This window comes from Mirounga leonina, unplaced genomic scaffold (genome assembly GCF_011800145.1).
Source record: "Mirounga leonina isolate KUSES-001 unplaced genomic scaffold, KU_Mleo_1.0 Mir_127, whole genome shotgun sequence".
Classification (NCBI taxonomy): Eukaryota; Metazoa; Chordata; class Mammalia; order Carnivora; family Phocidae; genus Mirounga; species Mirounga leonina.
In genome coordinates this window covers 61,361,762-61,388,481 of record NW_023270316.1, presented here as the reverse complement: position 1 = coordinate 61,388,481, position 26,720 = coordinate 61,361,762, and the positions used below count along the sequence as shown (strand labels likewise).

Here is a 26,720-nt window from a genome sequence, read left to right as displayed (position 1 = left end):
TATGAGTTTCCTAGATTTGCTGCTGTAACAAATCACCACAAACTCAGTGGCTGAAAACAACACAAATGTACTCTCTTCTGCAAGTCAGAAGTCTGGATTAGATCTCACTGGACTAAAATCAAGATATAAGCAGGATTGTGTTTCTTCTGGAAGTTCAAGAGGGCAATCTGTTTCCTGGCCTTTACCAGTTTTTTTTTTTTTTTTTAAGGTTTTACTTGAGAGAGCAAGAGAGAGAGCAGGTGGGGAGGGGCAGAGAGAGAGGTAGAAGCAGACTCGCTGGTGAGCAGGGAGCCTGATGCAGGGCTCAGGCGTAGGGCTCGATCCCAGGACCCTGGAGATCATGACCTGAGCCAAAGGCAGACGCTTAACCGACTGAGCCACCCAGGCGCCCCCTTTTCCAGCCTCTTAAGGCCTCCTGCATTCCCTGGCTGGTGGCCCTATCCTCCATCTTCAAATCTCTCTCTGACCCCACTCTGCCCCTCTCTTCCACTTGGAGGTGCCCACCCGGAAAATCCAATCATCTCCGTATTTTAGAGTTAGCTGGTTGGCAACCTTAATTCCACCTGCAATCTTAACTGCCCTTTGCCATGGAACCTAACACCCACAATTTCCAGGGAGAAGGATGTGGACATCTCTTCGGGGGCCACTCACTGTTGCGCCTTCCACACTTGCCCAAGATCCCACACCTAGTAAGCGGAGTGCTGAGCCCGAGAAACTTACCGCTTAACCTGCAGGCAAAACTCATGTTGCTGGGAGACACTTTCCCTCAAAAATACTGGCATTGTTCTAGGGCGCTATGGAGCAACAGTTTTAAAACGCGCCCTTAGTAGGCCCGGCTACTCCGATAACAGCGCCTCCCGCCCAACCCGAGAACCTTCCTTCACCGGCAACCCGAGAGACGACCTGCGGGCCCGCCCGGCGGAAACGCGCTAGTCCGGGGACGCCGGGGTCGGCTCCGGTCGCCGGGGAAGCCGGTAAGCGGTCCCGCCGCCGGGCAGGGAGCGTCCGGAGGAAGGAACGCGGCCGGTGGTGGAGGCCTGGGGCCTGGGGAGCGGGCGGCGCCCCCGCGCGGTGGGGGCGAGTGGGAGACCCGCTCTCGGCGCTCTCGGATCCCCGCCCCAGCTCCGCCCCGGGCCTGGGCCGCTCGCCCGCAGGCTCCCCCCCCGCCCCCGCCGCCTCTGTCGTCTCGGCGCCCGCCGCGGCGCCGGGTCCAGCGCTGGGGGCAGCCTGGGGGCGGCGCGGGGTCCCCGGCAGGAAGGATTTGCGCGCCGCCGGCCTCCCCCGTGGTGCGGTCCCCGCGTGCATGCCTTCTCAGCTTGCGCGCCAAGGTTTCTCCCCCGTGAGCCCACTTCTGGCCATTTCCAAATCATTTTACTCGTGTTTGACTGGGAGGAGCATGCAAAGGGACTCCGTCACGCTCAGTATATACAGGTCTTTTACTGATCTTACGGCTGTCATACTGAGTAACGAACGGGCAGATGTGGGCAGAAAGGACCAAATAAATACTGGTTTTCAGCTAAGAAAAGTCAGTGGTGGTTCTTGCTTATCGGTTACTGTCCATGACATAGAATAAAGACCCCGAAGAATAAAAGAATAGAAATATGGGAAAACTTGGCCTCCTTGTTTTTTGTATTTTGTATTTTGTTTTTAAGATTTTATTTATTTGAGAGAGAGAGCAGGAGCAGGGGGAGCAGCAGAGGGAGAGGGAGAAGCAGACTCCCCGCGGAGCAGGGAGCCTGATGCGGGGCTCGATTCCAGGACCCTGGGATCATGACCTGAGCTGAGGGCGGATCCTGACCTGAGCTGAGGGCGGACGCTTAACCGACTGAGCCACCCAGGCGCCCTTGGCCGCCTCGTTAAATCAGGTATTACCAAGGGCCAGTTAGAATAGTGGCAACTAACTTTTTTCTTTCAGATCCCTAAATACACTGAAAGACCTGACTGTTCTTGAAAAGAATTGTTTTTGAACACAATGCCTCTAATTTGGTTAATATGGAGAAATTAATTCTAAAGTTGCAGGGTGGTTCTATGACACACATGAATACAAACGACATTTTACAGGTTGCTGTAGTGTATGTTTTAGTTTGTGATTTTTGCTTTACCTGCCGTGCTCTCTGTGCCTCATAATTCTTTGTGGTGTGATTAGAAAAAAAACCAAACACTACAAGTAGGCTTTCTGAAAATTAAGTTAATTCATTCCATTGTTGTTGTTGTTTTTTAATGCATCATGTTGCTAAGGTTTTAATAATAATAATGGCTACCATTTATCCAGGGCCTCCTCTGTACCAGGCAAAGTGTTAGGAACTTTATATTCAGTCTCCTTTACCTATGAACCAATCCAGCTAGCTGCTTCATCTGGGAAATACGGAAAGGGAGACTGAAGTTCAAAGACTCTGCTTATCTCTTCTTAATCCCAGGCATCTCCAGCTCAACATGATCCTAAAAGGAACAAATGTCTGCCTTCACCATGCCATTCGGCACCCATGCCACACTCCCACTGCCAGAAAAGTGAAACACACACACACACACACACTCACAACCATTGTGCTTTTCCTTTTTCTCAGGGAATGGTATCATTCATCCAGTTTACACTAGAAACCTGGGAGGTCTACCTTTTCCCTTTCTCCCTGCTTGTCCCCCATAAATCTGTCACCAAAAATCTTGCCAATTCTTTCCACATATTTCCTTTCGTTTTCTTCGTCCCCATTGCCACCATCCCCATTCCACTCCATCGCCATTTTCCCGCCTTTTCTGTTGTTGGAGTCCCACTCCAGCCCTCTTGTTCTCTCCTGTGTGCAGTCCATTTGCTCTGCAGCTATAGTGAGTGATTTTTTTCTAATATGCTCTCTTGGTTAAAATCCTTCAGAGACAGCACATTAATTACCCCAAGGATAAAATCCAGCAACCCGAGCTTGGTTTACAGTGGCCTTCAGATAAGGCCCTGTCTGCCTCACCAGCCTGTGACAGTCCTCTTTCAATTCCTTGAACTGAACACAATCTCTTTTGCTCTTAAATAGGCCAGTCGCTCTGCCTACATCACCCTCCCTCCCTCCCCCCATTGCCTAGCCAACTTCCATTCATCCTTCAGGCTTCAGTTAAATATCATTTTCCCGACTCCTCTGGATATTTCTGCCATATGCCAGCATAACTCTTTCTGTAAGACTCATCACCCTACATTTGTTGAGGTCTGAGGTCCCATCTGCTTTGGGGCAGGCATGCTAGCAGGGACCATGAGAGGTCAGAGTGCACTGCTATAAAACTGCCTCTAGCATTGACGTATACAAACCACTCTTGACCCTTGAACAACGCAGCTTTGAACTGCATGGGGCCACTTATATGCGGCTATTTTGATAAATGCAGTACAGTCTGTAAATGTATTTTGTATTCAGGATTGTAAAACCTGGCATGGGTGCTCAGGGTCTAGCTGTTCAGCCCATAAAGGAATAAATTGCTGTTGTCCTATCGTGGTGATTTTGAGCTACTTTGAATTCATTCTGCCTTTTGAAAATATATTTAATTGTCTGGGGCGCCTGGGTGGCTCAGTCGTTAAGCGTCTGCCTTCGGCTCAGGTCATGGTCCCAGGGTCCTGGGATCGAGCCCCGCATCGGGTTCCCTGCTCGGTGGGAAGCCTGCTTCTCCCTCTCCCACTCCCCCTGCTTGTGTTCCCTCTCTCGCGCTCTCTCTCTCTGTCAAATAAATAAAATCTTTAAAAAAAAAAAAAAAGAAAATATATTTAATTGTCAACGTTTCTGTTTTTGAATACAGTTTGGGAGAGGTCGTGGTGACCGTGTTGGTGGAGCTGGACTGCGTGGTGCCCCAGCATGGATGGCTACGTGGTCCTGAGAGTGATCGGAGAGGGCTCCTTCGGCCGAGCCCTTCTGGTTCAGCAGGAAAGCAGTAATCAGCTGTTTGCCATGAAGGAAATAAGGCTTCCCAAGGTCACTGCTGAAGCCATTAGCTCAAGTTGAAAATGGACATGTAATTTGCCCAGGAAAATGAGTTCTTGAGATTTAACATGGAATTGCTCTTTCGTGCAAAAGATGTAATGGGTTTATTCATTAGCTTTACAAGATCTTGATGTATTTTATATGGATTTTAGGTAATTTTTGTGATTAGCACAAAGGGAGAAAAATAGTCTAGGTGGCGATTGCTGTTTATTTTATCTCAATGAATAATCTCCAATTTTGCCTACCTAAGAGGGTAAGAAGCTTTGCCAGAAGCAGCTCAGGTGCCATATTAATGAAAATAGAGCATAAAAAAATACAGTGAAGAGCAAAAACCTAACATGTAACCTTTGGTATCAGGGAAGCTATTTTGTGGATCAGTTTTGGGTTTTATCTCCCTGGAAGGTGAGGAAGGTGCTGCCTTATCCTTGTTTATCATAGTTGTCACAGGAGAGAATTTGTGCCATGGAGGCTGCTTAAGAGTATCTTAATTTTTTAAAAATACATTTTAATAAAATTCTCAGAATTCTAAGTATTTATTTCCCCATGGTGTTCTTGACCTCTTTTAGTGATTCTCGAGTGGGCTTCAAAGTCATCTGGAGGTTAAAACCTAGATTGCTGCGCCCACCCCTGAGTTTCTGGTTGAATAGGTCCAGATGGGCCTGTGAATTTGCATTTTTTTTAAAGATTTGCTTATTTTGGAGAGAGAGAGAGAGCACAAGCAGGAAAGAGAGAGGGAGAGAGAGAATCTCAAGCAGCCTCCCCGCTGAGCACAGAGGCCAACAGGGGACTCCATCTCAAGACGCTGAGATCATGACCTGAGCTGGAATCAGGAGTTGGAGGCTTAACCTACTGAGCCACCTAGGCGCCCCCTTTTTAAATATCTTTTTTTAATTCCTTTTTTTTTTCCAACGGCCGTTTCTTTTTTTCTTTAAAGATTTTATTTATTTATTTGAGAGAGAGAGCACATGAGAGGGGGGAGGGTCAGAGGGAGAAGCAGACTCCCTGCCGAGCAGGGAGCCCAATGCGGGACTTGATCCAGGGACTCCAGGATCATGACCTGAGCCGAAGGCAGTCGCTCAACCAACTGAGCCACCCAGGCGCCCCCAACAGCAGTTTCTTAATTGAAAGATAAGTCATTCGGGATTTTGTGCTTGGAAAGTAAGTTAGGGGATAAACAGTTTTGGAAACTAGCTTTGTAAACCATCTTCTTCCATCCTTACTGCACTAACAAACCAGTCTCTTTTTCATCTGGGCCAGTGGGCTGGAAACGTGATGCAGACAGTAAGACATGAGAACCTTAGTTTTTCTTTAGGGATATACTATGGTTAATGGCATGCTGGCTCTCCACATCAGTTATGATGAGGATGATGTGAAAACCGGTTTACATTCTATACTTGTAAGGATATAAGGGGTCAGCTTTAGCATGCAAAATATAGCCATAATTGAAAAATCACCACGTTTTCTCCAGAGTTTGATAAACATAAGTTGGGTCACAGTGCGTTGCTATAAAACTGCCTTTGGCATTGACATATACAAACCACACTTGATCCTTGAACCACACAGGTGTGAGCTGCACGGGGCCACTTACATGCAGATTTTTTTGGTAAATGCAGTACAGTCCTGTAAATATTTGCATTTGGTAAATGCAGTACAATCCTGTATTTTCGCCTCCTTGTGATTTTCCTGTAACATTTTCTTTTTTCTAGCTTACTTTATTGTGAGAATACATTATATGATACATGTAACATACAGCATATATGTTAATTGACTCTGCATGTTATTCCAAGGCTATTAGTAGTTAACATTTTGGGGGAGTCAAAAGTCACAAGTGGATTTTCGACTGCACGGGGCGGGGTATCACTGTCCCTGACTCCCATGTGGTTCCAGGGTCAACTGTATACTGTATTTCTATAAAGCTCTCAAAGCTATCCATTTTAAAATGAAGTGTTCCATTTATGCTATTTAAATCTTCTTCTAGTCTCTCTCTGGTACACAGAATTCTAGGAAGGAGGCTGTTCTGTTAGCCAAAATGAGACACCCCAATATTGTTGCCTTTCAAGAATCATTTGAAGGTAAATATGAGTTCCCCCAAATAAATACATTGTGGAATTTATTTTATGGCCACGAGGCTTTCCTCAAGAGTCTTCTGTTTGTTTTAGCTGAGGGACACCTGTATATTGTGATGGAATATTGTGACGGAGGGGACCTAATGCAAAAGATAAAGCATCAGAAAGGAAAGTTGTTTCCTGAAGATATGGTAAGATATGGTGTTACTGTTTTGTGTACAGGAGGTGGCTGCCTGAGGTATTTTCAGCAAGTTCAATAGATATGTTTATAAAATATCAAGGAATAAAACTTCTATGTTAGAAGAGTTTCAGAATGATATTACTCCTATTTTGTTCTATATATTTCAAATTTTAAATTTTGTTGTACTGACATTGTAGAAGACAGTTTATTTTGCATGACTAGAGCATCAGAAGAATGAAGCCCAAATTCCTGTGTGATGGGAATACCTATTCTCACACTTTTTCCTTTTACAATTTAGCACTTTCCTTTAAGTCTGGTACTTCCTGCCTTTTTAAAGGAAAATTGTGTATTAAATATTACTGGAATGACTTGACTAAGGAAAATATTTAAATAAACACCTTGAGTGGGACTTAGTTTGATTTAGGGTATAACGTGTTATAAAAGCATTTGGTATAAATATTTTTATTTAGAAGTTGTGTTGTTAAAAATATGGATTCCAGAGAAGGAGATCAACCTTGGCTTCAAATGAATGAGTCTCCATAGCAAAAAAGAAAAAAAAATCAGTTTGATATTTAATTATAGGTTCCCTAGGTACTTAGAAATTCTGAGTACTATTGACTAGGGATTTATAAGAAGAAAATGCTGACTCACAGGATGGTTGACAATATAATGAAATCTTTTAATGTTAATAAATTAACATTCTGAAAAGGCAAATGAAAATCTGACATAATGATTACAGAAAGTTGTAACATACTCATTCCTTAGTGGTGAACTACCTTTATATATATATTTAAGAAATACTTTTGTTTGGTTGAATTCAAGAAAACCATAGTGGGAGTTTTATTGAACTAAATTGCTATTTAGATCATACACAAGATGATGGAACATGGGATTCAGTTTTTCTGAATTCCTCCAGGCAACATGGAGTCTTAGTTGAAGTATGTAATTTTTAGGGGTTCTGTACTTACATTACGGAAAATCCAGGTCAACTAATGCCTGGAGACGATTCTTTGGGATTTGGGGTTAACACGAACCAGTTACTGCATTCCTGTAGTTACTGCATGCTCTTTCCTTACAGATACTTAATTGGTTTACACAAATGTGCCTTGGAGTAAATCACATTCACAAGAAACGTGTGTTACACAGAGATATCAAGTCCAAGGTAAGTGGAATACCTTTTGGGGCCTAAAAGCGAAAACAGAAACAAAAACTATTCCACTCGGTCTTTTGTCTGTGTTCTTCTCTTTCCTTTTGGGACATTTTCATTTAGCCTGGAAACATTTGTCAACCTAATATTTATACGAGCCAAGTAAGGTACTACCTGAGAAAGATCATTAAATCTCTTTACTAGTGTATGTTAATAGGTTTCAAGCTCTCTTTGCGAGTGCTGACTAAGACCAGACCATACGTTCTCAGAAGGTAAATCGTCGAGACCTGGACCTGCCCCATGGAGTCCCTCTGACACATTCCCAGGCGCTCCATCAGGTTCTGCCTGATATGGTCTTTTTTTTTTAAGATTTTATTTTTTTGAGAGAGAGAGAGAGAGTAAGAGCACACATGAGCAGGGGGAAGGGTAGAGGAAGAAGCAGACTCCCTGCTGAGCAGGGAGCCCCATGCGGGACTCTATTCCAGGACCCTGGGATCATGACCTGAGCTGAAGGCAGACGCTTAACCGACTGAACCACCCAGGTGCCCGTCTGCCGATAAAATCTTATGCTCACTTGTTTGATTTCTAAGCAGTGATCCTGAATTCCCAAGCAGAGGAACAAGAGCGTATCTTACCCTTTTTTGTTCCGCTCCGGGACTCAGCTGTCAGCATCTCTACCCTTAATCTCCATCATCAGCAGGCTTTGAAAGACAGCTTCTCCGGAGATCTCTGCCTTGTGGGTGAATGATGCAAGACATGATCTCAGCCTTCTTTTTTAATGCAGAACATCTTCCTCACCCAAAATGGAAAAGTAAAACTGGGAGATTTTGGATCTGCCCGTCTTCTCTCCAGGTATGTATATCTATTCTGTAGTAGTGACAGCAATCAAAATATCCATTATTCAGGAATGCGCTGTAATTGTGCTTTGCCTTTTTATGGTTTTAGTCCTATGGCATTTGCTTGTACATATGTGGGAACACCTTATTACGTGCCGCCAGAAATTTGGGAGAACATGCCTTACAACAATAAAAGGTAAGTAATGTTTTCACTTGGTACAAGAAGTCCCAGGCATGACTGCTTGGTGACAGGCATTGTAGCCGACAAGTCAGGTTTGGTTTTTGAAAAATATATTTGAAAGCAGTGTAGAATCTAAACGCCCAGGCTTCTAGATGAAAGTCACAGTTTTCTAACTGTTTTAATCAGAGCTGAAAGGAGCTAAATGTAAATGCCAAAGGAAAGGCTAGTCATTTCTAGGGAACAGTATGAATGACATGCCTGCTTCTCACACTCTGCTGCTCTCACCTGTAAAAGTCCCGCAGCTCAGGTGGGAAGCAGGTAGCGGTAATTTTCCAGCATCACCAAATGATTCCAGTATGCAGCAAAATTCGGGAACCACTGGATTATGTCAATGAGTTAATATTGGCAGGACTTGGTAATAAGTACTTGCCTGATAGGTTCATTAATTAAAAGAAGATGGTGTTAAGACCCTATGACTTAAAACATAGTATTTTTCTGACTATAAGTAATAACGTGCCCATTGATGGAGTGGGTGAGCAGGGGGAGTATTGGAAATACAGAGATATACAAGAAAGGATATGGTAGTCACCTACTTTTTCACTGCTGTTAATAACATTTTGGTGTTTTTTCCATCCATTCACTTTCCCGCCTAAACCTAGTTTATGTATTCTATATATAACTTGGCATCCTGCTTTTTAAAAAATTTTATATTATATCATATTCATATCACCACATATTTAAAGTCTTCACAAATATTTTTGTTGGTCTAATGATATATTTCCAATTTTCAGTATCATAAACAGTGTAGTGATTAGTAGACCTTTGTACATAAATAGGTCATTATTTTGTAACACATTCTTGGCATGAATTCCTAGAAATAGAAACACCTACAGGCTCTTGTTACCTTCTGTCGAGCTGATTTCTGGAAAGAATATGATAATCCATACTGAATAGTTTCTTTTAAGAGTAAAATTGAGTGCATTGGGGACAGAGTAGCTATAAAGGAACTTACTGGGCCAATTGGGAAAATTTGAGTTTGGACAAATATTCGATGATATTATTGAATTAAGGTTAAATTTCTTGGATGTGACAATGGTATTGTGTTTATGAGGGAGAGTATCCTTGCTCTGAGGAGATACATGCTAACATGTTTGGGGGTGAAGTCTTTGGTGTCTGCAGTCTTTTTTTCAAGAAGTTCAGATATATATGGAAGAGGGCAACAGCTCACAAACGTGGCAAATTTAACAGTAGGGGAGTCTAAGAAAGAGCATGTGGACATTTACTTTTCTGTACGTTTGAAATTTTAAAAAAATCGAAAGTTGGGGGAAACCATTGATTAAAGCCATTAGTTAAAATGCAAAGAATATCACGTAGAAAAAGTCTGGGACATGACAACTAGGTAATGAGAATGATGGAGGAAACAGAAATGCTCTGTATGAAGAAGGGTGGGCGTATGGGGCAAGCTATAGGACTCCTGCCTGAGTTTTGAAGAACTGTTTTGTGGAAGAATGAGTGGTCTTATTCTCTTCGTTTGGGAATGTAGAGCTAACAAGGATGAGGGTTCCCAGAAGACACATTTTGGCTTTGATAAGGAAGACCACTATTCCTTGAGCCATCCAACAGGGGCACAGGCTGTGCCCAAGGTAAAGAGCTATTTATCAGGAGGTGTGATCAAAAGGCCTGGGGTTGCTCCCAGATGGTCTGGGTGGAAGGTACACTGAATGACTCCTAAAGCCCTTCTTCCAACTATCACAGTCTGAGTCCACGAATACTCCCTCCCGTACCAAATGCTGCTGAAATGATATCTGAACCACCCTGATTTGGAGGGTAGGGGCTTGGGAGCAGAGAGTTTTACTGTGAACATTACTGTTAGTAAGTACCTAAGTATTAGATCACACTTATGTATTTTATTTTAATAGCTAGGAATTACTGGTGATTTTTATTCTTATTAAAGGTAATTTTTCGTTTTTCTTTTCTTTTATATTTCATATAATCACTCATAACCCATTTGTCATTACGTTGCTTCTTTATGCTTCCAGTGACATCTGGTCCTTGGGATGCATTCTGTATGAGCTCTGTACCCTTAAGCATCCAGTAAGTATGGTGTGTAAAATGGAAAAGGCAGCCTCTTGTCATATCTGGCTAAGTCCTTAGTAATGTGCCAGATTCCACTTGGCTGTGTGCTTCCCTCGGACGCTGTAGGAGCGCTGACAGCATTGACTCCATCTTTGGCCTGCCATCTTGTTCTTCCCTCTGGTGCACAGGTGGTATCACTTTGGATAACTAACTCGTGACCTCACCACCATGCCCCTCCCTTCAGAGAAGCTGGGGGTTAAGGTCCAGATAGTTGTGGAGAAGGGGTGGAGAATAGGGCAGAGAATAGCTGTGTAAGCCCTGCATTCCCCTGCCCGTCTTGCCCCCAGCCCATTGCCCCTGTCGGTAATTACCCTGCATAAAACTCTCCGTAAATGGTATGGAGTGGCTTGCTTTGTTTTTCAGTATTAAAGTACCTTCTTGGTCTGGAGGATCCATTACTGACCCTCCTCCGCCTTCTAACAGATGAATTCATACCTGTTTCCATCCCCATCCCTCCCCTCCAGCCCCTGGTAACCTCTAATCCACTTTCTGTCTCCGAGAATGTGCGTATTCTAGATATTTCATGTAAGCGGAATTATACAGTACTTTTCTCTTTGTGTCTGGCTTATTTCATGTAGCATAATGTTTTCAAGGTTTATCCATGTTGTACCACGTGTCACAATTTCATTCCTTTCAATGATTGAATAATATTCCATTATGTGTTTATACCTTGTTTTGTTTATCCATTCATCTGTTGTTGGACATTTGGGTTATTTTCTCCTTTTGGCTATTGTGAAAAAAAAATCATTTTTATATTTATTTTTTTCAAGATATTTTAAGAATTAGTTTAACAAAAAAGAGGTTAAATAATTTGGCCGGCTTATTTAGCAGTTATTTATTACACAGAACGAACAATCATAGCACTCGTCCCTATTAAGTCTTAGCTTTTCATAGAAATAAATTCTGTCCTTTGGGTACAGAGTGAAACTTAGCTCTAACCAAGCATTTTTTCATTTTTTAAATTTTAATTGAAATATGGTTGACATAGAGTATTATGTTAGTTTCACATGCACAACATAGTGATTCAACACTTAACATACATTACAAAATGCTCACGGTAACCATAGTTACCGTCTGCCACCATATGAAGTTATTACGATATTATTGGCTATATTCCCTGTGCTGTACTTTTCATCTCTGTGACTTATTTATTTTATATCTGGAAGTCTGTGCCTTTTAATCCCCTCCACCTGTTTCGCCCATCCCCACCCACCCCCGGCAAGCATCTTTACAGATGGGCCTGAGAAATATGAGAGTGAATGATGGAGAAAAAGCCTTCACCACCACTAGGTGAAAGGCACTCACACTGAAACCACATGCTGTCTTCCTCGAATGTATGTGGTTTATAGCGCCAGCTGCATCGTTAGAACAACTTGGGAGACTTTGCAAAATGGCGATGCCTGGGCCCATGCCACACTAATTGAATTGAAACCCATGAGGGTGTCCTGGACAGTAGTGTTTTATAGAACAGGTGATTCTAGGGGTACCTGGGTGGCCCAGTTGGTTGAGCGTCTGACTCTTGGTTTCAGCTCAGGTCATGATCTCAGGGTCATGAGATTGAGCCCTGAGTGGGGCTCTCAGCTCAGCTCGGAGTCTGCTTGAGATTCTCTCCCTCTCCCTCTGCCTCTCCCTCTCTCTGCTCACACCTGCTCTGTCTCTCTCTCTCTCAAATAAATAAATAAATCTTTAAAACAGGTGATTCTAATGTGCAGCCCAAGTGGAGAACCACTGTTTTATACAAATAAGATTATTTTTAAAACTCCAGTATCTTACTTATTATATTCTTTATTCCCCTGATTCTTTTTTTTTTTTTTTTTTTTTTGGTGAACTTTCATATACATGTTCTTATTTTTTCTAACAAGAATAAGAATTAAGTGCCCTGATATTTGGCACACAATCTGTTCTCTCATCTGCTTTGAGGCAAAAGTAGTTCTCAAACCTTTAGGAAATGCAGAAACCTGGTATAATGTTTCAAAAGCCAGAGACAAAGCAGATTCAGTCTCATTTTTCACTACCTGAATTTTTCCCTTGTTATGTTGACTTTTTTTCCTTTTTCATATCTTCACTTGCATATTTTATTAATAGGGTGCATTTCCAAGGCAGAATGCGAACATGCTCTTACATAAGCATCACCAAGACTAACACCTAATGTTAATTTCGGTGTTTATTCTACAGTGAAGATTTTTTTACATGTTATTCTGGCATGTCATTTTGATTCCCATTCTATTGCTTGTCCAATTTTAATAGCTACTTTGATGACATGAAAGGTAAAAGGGATCTGGCAGTAGACGTTTAAAGCTGGAATAGTCTGGAGTGCATATCACAAGGGGGCAGGACTAGGGGGTTCTGGGGAGGAATGAAGCAAAGGGATGTTACACTTATTGTAAGCCTGTTAGTACCATTGACTTCTTAAAAAGCTACACGTATGCATTACTTTGATTTTTAAAATATGTTAAAAATGTGTATCTGCACACACATTGATTATAAGTGATAAAGTATCCAAAGCTGGAATCAATGCTAACCCTTTCTCTAGATGGGAAGGTTTTGCACTGTTTATGTTTACCTTCCTTCTGAACCCACCGTAAGATTTTGAATAGTACCTTAAGGCTCTCTCTGGGAAGAAAAATGACCAGGCAGCAGATACTTTTATAAAATTAAATTAATTCATAAAAATTCCACTGAGCTGATAATTTCTTCCACTCTTGCCTTGTCTCTGTTCTTACAGTTCAGTTTTACTTTTTAGTTTCAGGCAAACAGCTGGAAAAGTCTTATTCTCAAAATATGTCAGGGGTCCCTGGGCCCACTGCCGTCTCAGTACTCCTGTGAACTCCAGCATCTGATCAAGCAGATGTTTAAAAGGAATCCCTCACATCGCCCTTCCGCTACAACACTGCTCTCTAGAGGCTCTTTGGCTCGGCTTGTCCGCAAGTGCTTACCCCCAGAGGTATGTTAGATTGACTGGGAGTGGTTTTCAAGTAGGGTCAAATGGTTCGTTATCTTTTAAACACAACATGTAGTACATGCTTGTAAAAATTCAAATAATGCAGAAGAATATACCAAAAAATAAAAACTTCCTTTCCCTCCTCTCCCTTCCATAATGCTGTTCCCTGAGAATACTCACAGGGAGAATTTGTGTAACCTTTCTTATCTTTCTCTACACGTGTAAAAACGTCTATTTGTGTGTCTAAATTATAGGTATTTTCTAAATGGCATTTTTACTTTTCAATTGTAAATATGATTGTGAGGAAGAAATGTTGATAATTAAATGACATTGTGGCAGTGTCTAAAGAAAAGTGTACCTTACCTCACATCTTTAAATTCTCTACTTGAAATTTTCAGATCATCACAGAATATGGCGAGCAGGTATTAGAAGAAACCAAAAACTCTAAGCATAGTACACCAAGGAAAAAAGGTAAGAATTTTAGAACGCTTACTTTTTGTTCAATTTTCTTTTAAAATGTAGTTTAACAAAAAAGAAAAATATCATTTTCAAGTTACTAGAGACAATTTCAGAGATCTCCTGAAATTAAAATTTTCTTATTGCTATTTCAGATGTAATTCTGTGCTGATTTTTATACTTTTAATTTTCCAGGGATCAAAGAGCCTAGTTTGGAGATTTTAATGATGTAAAGATTGTTCTCTGTTTCATTATTAGTACCATGTTCCCTTTGGTCAGGTAGAAGGCTTCTGTGGCCTGGCCTGGGAATCTAACCATGAAAATACAATGTTAATCTTGTAGGAAATTATCCTCAAGTGTCCAAAGAACCATCTGGTAAACAAAATTTTAAAAAGCAGAGCCTTGGGACACCTCGGTGGCTCAGTCAGTTAAGCATCTGCCTTCGGCTCTGGTCATGATTCCAGGGCCTTGGGATCGAGCCCCGCATTGGGCTCCCTGCTCCGTGGAGAGCCTGCTTCTCCCTCTCCCACTCCCCCTGTTCGTGTGCTCTCTCTGTCTGACAAATAAATAAATAAACTCTTTTTTAAATAAATAAATAAATAAATAAATAAATAAATAAATGCTTTTTTCAAGAGTTGAAACTGTCTGCTGTCCACATAATAGCTGCACAAAATTTCCATACATATTTAGTCGATCCTGAACAAATTTCAAATGTAATTTATTGTCTCTTTGGAAGTTGTCATCTCTTAATTTTTTCAAAGCTATTTTTGTTCCTTTCCTTTCCTTTCTTTTCTTTTTTTTTTAAGTAAACTCTATGCGCAACATGGGGCTCGAACTTACGACTCTGAGAGTAAGACTTGTCATAGGCTCTACCGACTGAGCCACCCAGGTGCCCCTATTTTTATTCCTTTTTGTCATCAATGACTCAGACCTTCCATCTGATGAGATCCACCGAAGATGGTAGATTCGACCAGAGTAAGAGAGAAGACAGAAATAGATCATCCACTCACTGTAGGGACATGTTGCAAACCTTCATTGTTTGGTGCCCACTATTCTCGGGCTTACATACTCCACAAGAAACACTCAAAAACCCTACTGTTTTCTGACAGTTCAATTTTAAATGTTATTTTTGTAGGATTGTATATCCTTTTAGTAATGCAAACCCCTTGGTCTTGTAATTCAGGCTTTTCTCCATTCCTTAAGGGGTAGCCAATTGCCTTTGTTTCCACAGTTTGCTTTAGTGTTAACTTTACGTTAGGTACTATTTTGTAGCCTTTGTCCGCATCCCAGGGTAGTGGGAAATTAGTTTTAAAATGCTAGGCAACAACAACAATAAAAGCCAGTCTAAGAAAAGTTTCAAAATAGTTTGGCTAAGTGTAGTCTTACCATTCCTAAAAAAGAGGAATAAACCAGTGGAGAAAGGCCAGCATGACAGACCGTGTGTCTTCTGGCGTCTCCGCCAGAACAGTGAACGCTCCGTGAGGGCAGGGGCTGTGTCTTATTCACTCCCTGTGGTATCCTCCGCACCTGTCATCACAGGTGCTCGACAGAAAGTTTTTACAATGTTGAATGAATGAGGAGCATGGAGGGCCGGGCTCTACTGGGCAAATCAGCCCCTTTTCCCGAAGGGATCGCGCCCGGGTTCTCGCTGACTGCCGCCACCAGTGCCTCGTGAGGGAACAAGCAGCTCCCTTCTTACGAGGGATCCCTGTTCCATGGGCTGTCATAGCTGTCAGGAAAAGCACAGACGCCATACCTAGCCTGAGCTGGAGGTGACAGTGACCTCCCAGGGAGGCAGAGTATCTCAGCTTCTAGTGCCTAAATGGGCAGGCATGAGTGAATCACGATGCCCTACCTTTCAGATGTTAACATTAGGAATAAAACAGCAGAAACAGCCTCTGTTAAATTACTGGGTGGGATAGGGGCGCCTGAGTGGCTCAGTCGTTAAGCGCATCTGCCTTCCGCTCAGGTCATGATCCCAGGGTCCTGGGATCTAGCCCCGCATCGGGCTCCCTGCTCAGGGGAGAGCCTGCTTCTCCCTCTCCCGCTCCCCCTGCTTGTGTTCCCTCTCTCGCTGTGTCTCTCTCTGTCAAATAAATAAATAAAATCTTAAAAATAAATAAATAAATAAATAAATTACCTGGTGGGTAAAGCTTGATATCACTATTCAGGCTAAGGCTTTGGCTCTTGGACTTCAAAAACTTCGTTTGTCTTTTGGGCTTTCTGCACATCACATGAGGAACTTAATCACGTGAGCCTCTGCATGCCTTCTCTTCCTACCTTCTCTTTTCTTTTTAAGCAGACCCCAGCAGAAGCAAGATAGCTTTGGAAAATGAAGCAACCACGATGGTAAGAGCTTGGAAATTACGTTTATGAAACCCCTGTCTCTTGGGTTCCCCTCTCTTGGGTTCCGTGGGATGTTTGTAAGACTGGGGCCTGGTCCCTCCCGGCCAGCAGTTTCTCGGCCTTTGGCACAAGAAGTAATTGGTGGCTGTCACCCCCGCCGTCAGCTGAGCTGCTGGAGATCCCCGAGCATTTGGTTCATGTGCCTTGTTTTTCTGTTTTTAATTACTGATGACCAGTGGTTTCAATGTAGATGTGAGAGAACTGTGTTCTGCTTTCAGTCATGAACATCTTGCTTTAGCTTGGCTTTTGGTTTGTTTGTCATTGTGGTAAACCATATATAACACAGAATTTCCCATCCTAGCCACTTTTAAGCATACGATTCAGCAGCATTAATCACATTCACAGTGTTGGGTAACCATCCCCGCTCTCTGTTTCTAGTACTTTCTCATCACCCTGTTACAGAAACTCTGCCCATTATATAGTAACTCCCCATTCCTCCCCGACCGGCACCGCCACCCCAAGCTCCTGGTGACCTCCATCCTACCTTCTGTCTTTATAAATGTGCCTATTCCAGATATTTCACAGGAGCGGAATCATGCAATAGTTGTCCTTTTGTATCTTTTTGCTTAGCGTAGGGTTTTTTTTTTGTTTTTTGTTTTGTTTTGATTTTGCTTAGCATAGTATTTTTAAGGTTCATCCATGGTATAGCCTGTATCAGAATATTTTCCTTTTAATGGCTAAAGGATATTTAGATCTGTATTTTGCTCTTGACATCTTTCTGTTCGGAACTTTTACTGCCTCCCCATTATCTGACAGACCAAGTTGACATTTTTCAGCCTGGCATTCAAGGTCCTGTTTGTCTTGTTTTGCCCTGGGCGGCTGTGAGCTCTTTGACACGAAAGCTGCAGTAAAGGCCTGAAGAGAACAGCGGATCTACTTCCGAGTGTTGTCAAGCTCAACCCAGTAAATCGTGCCCTACTCATGATTTGTTTTTCTTTCTTCATCCACCTTTTAATTCCAAAAAGAAAAAATGTACTAACAACAAATCATTCTATTTATGGAATATACTAATAATTAAACTTGTCAAATTTTTTGGAATGAAGATTTGGCAGTAAATAAATAACAGCATCCCACCATTATGTTGCCACAATGGAATAGATCCTGCCCCTGTACTTTTTTTTTTATTTGTGTGAGAATATCTATTTTTTCCCCAGCTTTATTGAGGCACAATTTATATGCAGTAAAATTTACCCATTAGTGTAGAGTTTGATGAATTTGGAAATTTTATAGTGTCATATAACCACCACCACAATCAAGATCTAGAAATCCCAGCCTCCTAAAAAGTTTCCTCAGGGCCCTTTGCAGACAATCCTGACCCCTGTCCCAGGCAACCACCCCTGTCGTTTTAATACCCCCTACAGTGGACACATCTATGTGTTCTCGCAGATGAAAAGAGGGTAAAATGTAAGCAGAACGAAGAGAGAGCCAGAAAATTGGTCAGATAAGGGAAGAGCTGAGGTAGGAAGAAGGTCCCGGGCAAGCCGGCAAGGTGTGACGGTGTGAGGGCAGAGCCGAGTGGCACCGAGCCAGGAGCGCTCTTTGAGGCTGTAGTCCGTACAGCAGTGACCATCGGCCTGGATGCAACATCAAAATGCCCTCAGGGCTTTTAAAAACTGCTCATCACCACTACCCGCCGCGATTCTGACTTGTCTATGGGGGGGCCCTTCGCGCGGTGGGGAGTGAAGTCTGAGAACCACTGTATAGAAATAAGAACAAAGTTCCAGCTACAGCCTACTGTTTATTTATTCACTCCACAAATCATTGAGAGCCTATATGCTGGAAACTGTCTAGGCATAGGAAATGTATTCCTTCTCAAAATACATGCAGATTTAATGGCATCTAGACAGTGTGTTACTATATTTCATGAAATCAGGAGCTTAGATAATTTGGAAGAATACCAAATTAAGTGGGGACATTTTAAAGATTTTATTTACTTATTTTTAGAGGGAAGGTGTGGGAGAGGGAGAGGGAGAATCTCAAGCAGACTCCCTGCCAATTGTGGAGGCCTACATGGGGCTCGATCTCACAACCCTGAGATCATGGCCCGGGCCGAAATCAAGAGATCAAGATGTTCAACCAACTGAGCCACTCAGGTGAAGTGGGAACATTTTGACCATATATAGCAACTTTATAAAATATCTCATTTCGAGGGGCGCCTGGGTGGCTCAGTCGTTAAGCGTCTGCCTTCGGCTCAGGTCATGGTCCTAGGGTCCTGGTATCGAGCCCACGTCGGGCTCCCTGCTCGGCGGGAAGCCTGCTTCTCCCTCTCCCACTCCCCCTGCTTGTGTTCCCTCTCTTGCTGTGTCTCTCTCTGTCAAATAAATAAATCTTTAAAAAAAAAATCTCATTTTGATATTCCAGCATGAAAAGCCCAATACAGCAAACCATACTGAAATTTTTCATTACTCATTGCTTCTATAAAGACCTCTCAAATACCTCTGTTATTTTATATATCCTCTTCATATTTGCATTGATCAATATTAATGATTAGTAATATAGGGGCACGTGGGTGGCTCAGTCAGTTAAGCGTCGGACTCTTTGTTTTCAGCTCAGGGCACGATCTCTGGATTGTGAGTTGAGCCTCGTGTCGTAGTCTGCGCTCAGCATGGAGCCTGCTTGGGATTCTCTCTCTCCCTCTCCCTCTGCCCCTTGCTCTCACTCTCTCTTTAAAAAAAAAATCAGGATTAGAAATATATATGACTTTAATATATATGTATGTATATGGTTTTTAACTTACATATAAATATGTATGACATATAACATACAGTGATGTATGGGGTTCTATGGTTATTAATGTTTTTTAAATTCATTAATCTTTATTTAAAATTAAGATAGCTGACTTTGCCTACTTTAACTTTGTTTGTAGCATTTTAAGCATTTTTAATCTGTATTTTTAATCCCTTTTAAAGCCAAGGGAAGAAGAAGCTAGAAAGTACAGTCACACTAACTTAGAAAACATTAATAAAAATTCAGTTGAAAGTACACTGGGGACAGTAAACAAAGAAAAAGGTAAGTTATTCAAATTCTAATTGTTGTATAAGTAAGGAATTGGGGAATATGGAAGGAATATTAATTTTCATCTTACTGGTCATAGGTGTCATAAACAAGTGGACAGGCAGATTTTTGTTTGCTTATCCAGTGATTTATTTAATGGTATAGGAATACTTTATTACTCATAAAAAAAAAGAGAATAGTGTTTATTAATAAGAGCCTTTAGAAAAAAACAGTATTTCTTGCACTCTCTGTCATAGAAACCATGTGCAGAAATATACAACCTCTTGGGGCTTCATTCTTGTACATTGTATAATATATATATGTGTTTTTAAAAATTCACTTTAAAGATTACCTTTTCATTTGGAGGTTTTTTTTTTTTTTTCATTCCCTTTACTGCTTAGACTTGAAGAACATTGTGAGTGGATTTGAGTTTGGAAGAGAAAAGAAAGACTTCTTTCTATGTAGTTGTTCAAGTATATGTGTTCATATAGATGATAAATAATATGCTTAGCAATACTTTTTTACATTTTAAAATCAGATAATAAATCAGTCCATCTGAGGAAACTCAGTTCACCAAGTCCTGTCAGGCAACAGTGGGAGAAAAATGTCCCCAGCACAGCTCTCACGGCTTTGGAAAATGCAGCCATACTCTCCTCCAGTTTAGCAGCCGGGGATGAGAGAGGTTAGTAGTCAGTTGAACGCTGTTACTACTGAACATTTTCTTTAGGTGATTTTTTTTTTTAAGAGAGAGAGCAAGTATTGGGATGGGGGGCAGAGGGAGCAGAAGGAGAGAGAATCTGAAGCTGGTTCAATTCCCAGTGTGGAGCCCGATGTGGGGGTTGATCCCACAACCCTGAGATCATGACCTGAGCTTAAATCAAGGGTTAGAGACTTAACCACCTGAGCCACCCAGGTGCCCACTACAGAGCATTTTCTCATGGTTGTTTAATGGGCTAGAGATTGTTCTTGTTGTTGTTTTAATGTCACTCTGTAAAAGATATTTGGTGTCGCATATCAGAGCAGTGTTCATGTAGGTGAGTGAAATAGATTCTAGTAGAGAGGAAAATACAATTAACTTCGCTTAAAATACAGTCTGGAAGATATATGCTGAAAATCTTTTTTACGTGGCCCTAACTGTCACCTTTTCACAACTAGGTGGTTCTGTAATAAAGTACAGTGAAAATAACACCCGTAAGCAGTGGCTGAAAGAGACTCCAGAAACTCTGATGAACATCCTTAAGAATGCAGATCTCAGCTTGGCGTTTCAAACATATACAATATATAGACCAGGTGACTCAAGTCTATTACCTACCTGTGGAAACTCTTTGATTTTTTTAAATTTTTACTTCAATTTATTTATTTATTTATTTTTAAAGATATTATTTATTTACTTGAGAGAGAGAGAGTTCATGAGCAGGGGGAGGAGCAGAGGGAGAGGGAGAAGCCGACTTCCCACGGAGCAGGGAGCCCAGGGGCTCAATCCCAGGATCCCGGAATCATGACCTGAGCCGAAGGCAGATGCTTAACCTACTGAGCCACCCAGGCGCCTCCCCTTTGATTTTTTAAAAAAGTGTGGTAAGACATGCATAAACTAAATTTACCATTTAAACCATTTTTAGGTGTGCAGTTCAGGGGCATTACGTGTATTTCCGTTGTGCAGCCATCACTACCATCCATCTCCAGAACTTTCCCCACCTTCTGAATCTGAGAGCATGTACCCATTTAAAGAAAATTCCCTATTCGCCCCTCCCAGAGACTTTGATTTTAAAGTTATAAAATGATTCATAGCATTGTACATTCTAGGTTTTCTTGCATCTTTTTTAGCCAGTATTGAGCTCTAATTAAAATTTCCCGTGGAGCTTCATTACTTTTAATTGCTTATTTGTTTGCTTGTTTTAATAATTGTGGGACTACTTTGAAGAGTAGCCCATTTTTAACCACGCAAATACACCACTGCCTTACTGACTTTACAGTTCAGACTCCATCATAGTAAACTTTGAGGAATTTCAAGATTTCTTTTGCTCTGTGCTTGAATCCTGCTGTATTGAATAGACCTTAAGAAAGAGGAGTAATTAGGATTTGATTTTTTTATCATTTCTACAGACATTTTCACTAAAATTGCACAAAATTACCTTTTATAATACTATCTGTAGGAATCGAGGCCAAAGGACTGCATTAAGGGTGTGTACATGTGTGTATAATTTTGATAATTCAATTATTAAGCCATCTTGCTAAGTGAAGATCTAAGATAAATTATGCCAGTAGAGCGTGTAATGCTGTGGCAAATCTTGGCCATATTTATTTTAACAGATTTAGTTGTCTTTGTTTATTTGGTCAGTATTTATTGAGTGCCAAACATGCCAGGTTAAGATTTAAAAATAAATAAATAAATAAAACACAGCTCCTTCCCTGGGGGAGTTTGGTGGGAGACCAGCACTCAAGGAGAGAGGTTTAGAGTGGTGTAGGTGAATTTTTAGAGCTGTGTTCTGATAGAGCTGTACGCAGATTGTCATAGGTACCCCAGCAGAGGTGGGTGCATAGAAGGATGGTGTTAAGGAAGGTTAACAGTTGTGAATTTTGTTGTAGCAATTGTAGGTCCTGGATTTTGTTTCTGGTCCCTGTTCACTGTTCAAAACCTATGTCATAGGTCTGTTATGAAAGGATTTTGTAAAGATGTAGCCCACATTTTTGTGTTAGGTTACTGTTGTGTGAGCAAAAATCTGAAAGCAGTTGCCATCTAGAAAATTTTTTGAAAGCACGCATGTGGTCTCCATTCCCTAATTTTATTCCCCATCATGGGAAAAAGTTGGGGGTGGGGAGCTCAAAAGAAAAACAACTGGAAGACGACGATCCAAAGATAACTTTAATATAGGTTCTTGCATTTGAAGGTTTTAATTATGATTTTCTAAATTTTTCTTTTGAAGAAAGTACTGTTTTTAAATTTAATACCCATACTGATGCTTCACGGGCCTGTCTCATGCCAGAAATCATGCTCTGTAATGGGGAAGGTGCTACAAAAGAAATATACCATTGTCCTCAGCGAGCCAGCAAGCTTTTGGAGGATTTTAGTCCGACATTCACTAATTACGCCACTACTGTTAAAATTGGCATAATTTTCCTCTGAAGGTCCAGAAGGGTTCTTGAAGGGCCCCCTGTCTGAAGAAACAGAAGCGTCAGACAGTGTGGATGGAGGTCACGATTCTGTCATTTTGGACCCAGAGAGACTGGAACCTAGACTGGATGCAGAGGACACGTATGTTGGGATATACCTACATGGCTCTGGCCATTGTGTGTGAAAATCATACCTTAATTTCAGGTTTAGCAGGAGCTGGTTATATTACTCGACATCACAAATGAATAGTCATATCTTGATCTTTTGTCTGGGATGAGTAATGCGTTACGGTATTATCATAGAATTCCTGAGTTCAACCGTTCAGCTTGGACTTAGTATTTTTTAATATATTGGATTTTATTGGCAAATTTTCTAGAAACATGAAAGAAGTATTCCTTTGGAAGAGCTAACAATGTTTTTCCTCTGGTCAGTTGCCTTATGGAGCGCATTTTTTAAAAATGTAAATATTGTGATGGTAGTGTTCTGCTTTGAGCCACCAAAAAATACTTACCATGCCCCTGCTATGGAGGCTTAATATTGAAATTGTGTCTTCACAGGGACTTTGAGGAGGATGACGCCAGGCCTGACTGGGTGTCAGAACTGAAGCAGCGAGCTGGCTGGCAAGAAGTGTTGGATGGGTAACGCCCAAGGAAGTGCTCCTTTGTCACATCGGGTAGATGTTTAAAGTGGGGAATTAATGTTTGGATAATATCAGCTCACGGGATTCAGTTTTCTTTGGGCACAGAATGAAGAGGGGGAAACTGTGAATATTTAAAATTGTTCCTGATTAGTACCACAAGGCTTAAAAAATCTGTAACTCTCATGAGTTTTTGAACTGAAAGGAAAAGGCGTGGAAGAATGGCTCTGAGCTTCAGGCTTTGCAGTTGGAACAGAAATCGGATGCTACTGCTTACAGTTTGTGTGATTGTGGGCAATTATTTAAGCTCTTTGAGCCCCAGTTTCCACGACTCTAAAATGAGGGTGATAATGCCTTCCTCATAAGGTGCTGACCAGAGACCATGGCAGCAGCCCATCATGTTATTTCTGCACTGTTACGATTGGTGCTTAGTTGCTGTGTAACTCTTTTTACATTTATGAAAGGTTTGAGGATCTAAATAAATTTACTTGGAAGATAATGTTGCGCAGTTTTCCAGTAAGGCCCGTTTCTGGGTAGTGATCCATGATCTTCCCCAATGACCCGCCATCCTTAAATACCACCCCTCACAGGATGCACAGAGGCACCCAGGTCAGAGGATCAGCTGTGGGAAGGGGGGGCAGTGGGGCAGAACAGATCTTGTCAGAAGCTGGCAATCTTGTGCAGGAGAAAGAAATAGGCCAAAGGTGGAAAGTATTGGAAAGTAGAGAGTGCTATGGAACTAATGGACTAATGGGATGCCAACTTGTGTGGGTCACTCTGACACGCATGTGCTGGGTCCTGTCATTCCATCCTGGGATGCTGTTGTGAGGCGACATATTGTACTCCAGAAGAAGGAAGCTCCTCCCTGGAGATCTCACGGAGGTAAGTGTGCAAACAGCAGAAGCCTGAGCAGGTATGAGGAATGGTGCTCCAGTGAAGAACCAGGGGAAGTAGCTGAATCTACAGCAGGATGATTAATAAGGATCTCCTGAAATATGGAATACATACATCTTGTAGATTGAAACCATTTTTTTTTTTTATCTTCAGGTACAAAAACTATGGTATAGACCTTTACCCCCCCCACTTTATCTACCTTTCAACATCTCGTCATCCTTCAAGACTCTTTTCTGCTCTCTCACAGTCTCTCCATCTGTCATTTTTCAGGACGTTGACATTTTTGAGGAATACCAGTTAGGCATTTTGTAGCATGTCCCTCAGTTTTTTGTCTGGTATTTTCCTCGTGATCAGACTGAGCTCAAGGGTTTGGGGAAGAATACCATGGAGGTGAGGTGCCCTTCCCATCACCTCTCATCAGGGAGTATGCAATTTCAACATGATTTATTACTGCTGTGGTTAACCTTGGTCACGTGGTTAAGGCAGTGTCTGCCAGGTTCTCCACTGTAAAGTTACCAATTTTCCATTCTTGGGCCCTGGGAAACAGATTTCCCAACTAGAGTGCAGAGTTTATGTACTGTTCCTAATGCCTCTACGCGAGTCACTGGGTCCAGCTCATCCTCAGCTCTACCTCCTGAAGGGGGCTATAATCCAATGCGAAATCATTTGTTTTATTCCTTCAATTGGTCTAGATTTGGCCACTGGGAGTTTTCCAGGCTGCCTCTGTGTTCCTTTGACATGCCCTCATTCTTTTCTGTTTTGAGACCTTCCTTCCTTTCTGGTACTACAAGAAGATTGTCCAGGAGCGTCTTCAGCCTTCTCTGTCGCAGCTCCAGAGTCAGCCATTTCTCCAAGGAGCCTTGGTTCCTTTCATTGGCTTAGAAACCAGGATCTGGGGGCTGGGTGTGCTTGTTGCTACTGGGCCATCACTGCTTTTAGGCCCTCTTAGCAGACAGAGAGCGAGGAGATCCATATATGTTTGCTATCCTGTGCACATACGTACAGCTACAGTCACTTCTGGGTCTCTCCATCTGTATGTGTATTAAGCTGAGGATGAGTTCATACTGATGTCTTGGACTCTGATCTAGTACCACAGGGTTCATTCTAGCCTTCCCCTCCTTGCTTTTCTGTAGCTTCTCTTTCTGACAGTGAAAAACCTGGCTTCAACCATCCACTATTCACTTAATTGCTCAACACCAGAATAGATGTAAAGCAGTTCCCAAATTATCAACCCATATTCCTGTGAGAAACAAATTTCTCAACTAGAGTACAGAGTTCATGTACAGTTCCTAGTGCCTCTAGCCTTAGAATTCCAGTTGAAACACCATTTCCCAGAGTTACTTAGGTTAGCTCCACCCCCCCTTTTTTTTTACCACTCTCTTGAAGACTTTTCAAGAGTTAAGGTAGCTGGGGATAGCTTTAGGATAGTTCCAGATACCCAGCTTCCATAAATACTGTATTCTGTACCTCTTAGTCATCTCAAATTTTAGCATTGCCCCAGGGAATGCTGGGGCATTCCCCCAAACACAGGGAACTTGGAATTATGTATATAGTTACTGAGAGACTGAATGAGTCTTGATTGGATGACAGATCCTTTCACAAGTCAGTTGGCTTGCAGGTTTTGCTCTTAATAACACTTCAGGATATATAATGGATGATTAGGAGCCAGTTTTAGTGATAGATTATTATTCTTGACTTACAACGAGGCAAGAATTGAGGGACACTTTTAACAAAACTTCCAATTCCTATTTATTTAACTGAATGAGGTTTCCCAGTACTTAAAGCTTGAAAGAGAGAAAGAAAGAGAAAGAAAAAAAGGAGAAAAAAAGCAAAGAGAATCATTGTTGAACCTTGTCTATTCCAGCAAAAAGTGAGCATTCATCGAGTGGATACTAATGGGAGGGAGGAAAAAGCCCATTGACATCTTTAAGTGATGAATTTCCAATACAGTTTTACTTTTTATGTTTAATGATTATCAATGTGATTAATTTTATTTTTTACCAATTCTGTACCTACTAGTAATGTTAATAATTCAATCAAGAATGAAAGCCTATGATCAGGAAATATAAATTAATTTCCATTTATATGATAGGGTGATCAATAAAACTTTGAGGCAGAAAAACATTACCTATAGGGATAGGAAGGAGTTCAAGGAGAGAAAGGTATGATGTAAACTTTGCGATTCTTAAAAGAGCTTACTTAAAAAGAGAATGATGGTTGGTTTCAAATTGCCGTGGTTTTTAGATTACTTTGGATATGTTTTACTTGTGTCAGTAGAATTGCTGAAAATTACATCCTTTTCAACTTAGACATGTAACGAAACGTTTTAGACAGCAGCTTGATGTGCAGTCGCGAATGGTGAATGGGAGGGGCGGGAGGGGAGCCTGTTTGCAGGCCACTGGGCGGCGGCCAGTTTTGTAAGGCCGCCAAGTGTAGACCAAACAGCGTCTGTCCATCTCCTGATAGTATTTGAGACCTTGCACGAAAAACTCTCCCCGTCTCAATTTAGCTCGTTTGGAAAACGGTGACCACTACCTTGCTGGGTTGTTGCAAAGAAATGTATGCAAAGCCCCTGGTACGCCATGTGCGAGAACGAAGAACGGTGTGCTTGTGGAGTGATGGGCACGGGAGTTCCGACCTAAGACCGCAGAAGGTGGCGCGGCCGGGGCTCCAAACTCCCTGGCCTCGGACCGCTCTTCGAGGTGGATCGTGCAGACCAATCCTCTCGCAGCTAGCGCCCCGCCCGCTTCCCCCCCCGCCCCCCGCCCGGCTCCGCCCCCGCCGCC

General features: G+C 41.9%; 1 protein-coding gene across 4 annotated transcripts; it reads left to right on the top strand.

Moving 5' to 3' along the window:
• Nucleotides 1-910: 910 nt before the first annotated feature.
• Nucleotides 911-23,539, top strand: NEK3 (NIMA related kinase 3). 4 transcript variants are annotated; one of them, XM_035003476.1, is made up of 16 exons: nt 911-974; nt 3,766-3,938; nt 5,926-6,019; nt 6,107-6,204; nt 7,273-7,356; nt 8,126-8,193; nt 8,287-8,373; nt 10,398-10,452; nt 13,238-13,438; nt 13,834-13,906; nt 16,194-16,240; nt 19,207-19,306; nt 19,830-19,973; nt 20,447-20,581; nt 22,418-22,544; nt 22,961-23,539. In XM_035003476.1, exons 2-16 carry the CDS (start codon nt 3,822-3,824, stop codon nt 23,043-23,045), a joined length of 1,515 nt encoding a protein of 504 aa, XP_034859367.1. In that variant the 5' UTR covers nt 911-974; nt 3,766-3,821; the 3' UTR covers nt 23,046-23,539. The 4 variants fall into 4 exon arrangements, with proteins under 4 accessions (XP_034859367.1, XP_034859366.1, XP_034859368.1 ...); XM_035003475.1 differs by having other exon boundaries at nt 16,191-16,240; XM_035003477.1 differs by lacking the exon at nt 19,830-19,973 and having other exon boundaries at nt 16,191-16,240.
• The last annotated feature ends 3,181 nt before the right edge of the window (nt 23,540-26,720 follow it).

Excerpts from the sequence above, each read along its gene's own strand:
- NEK3 (XM_035003475.1), top strand. The coding sequence starts at position 3,822 with ATGGATGGCTACGTGGTCCTGAGAGTGATCGGAGAGGGCTCCTTCGGC. Across the intron at positions 3,939-5,925 it reads AGGAAATAAGGCTTCCCAAG|TCTCTCTCTGGTACACAGAA; the intron begins GTCACTGCTGAA and ends ATCTTCTTCTAG. Across the intron at positions 8,194-8,286 it reads TCTGCCCGTCTTCTCTCCAG|TCCTATGGCATTTGCTTGTA; the intron begins GTATGTATATCT and ends TTATGGTTTTAG.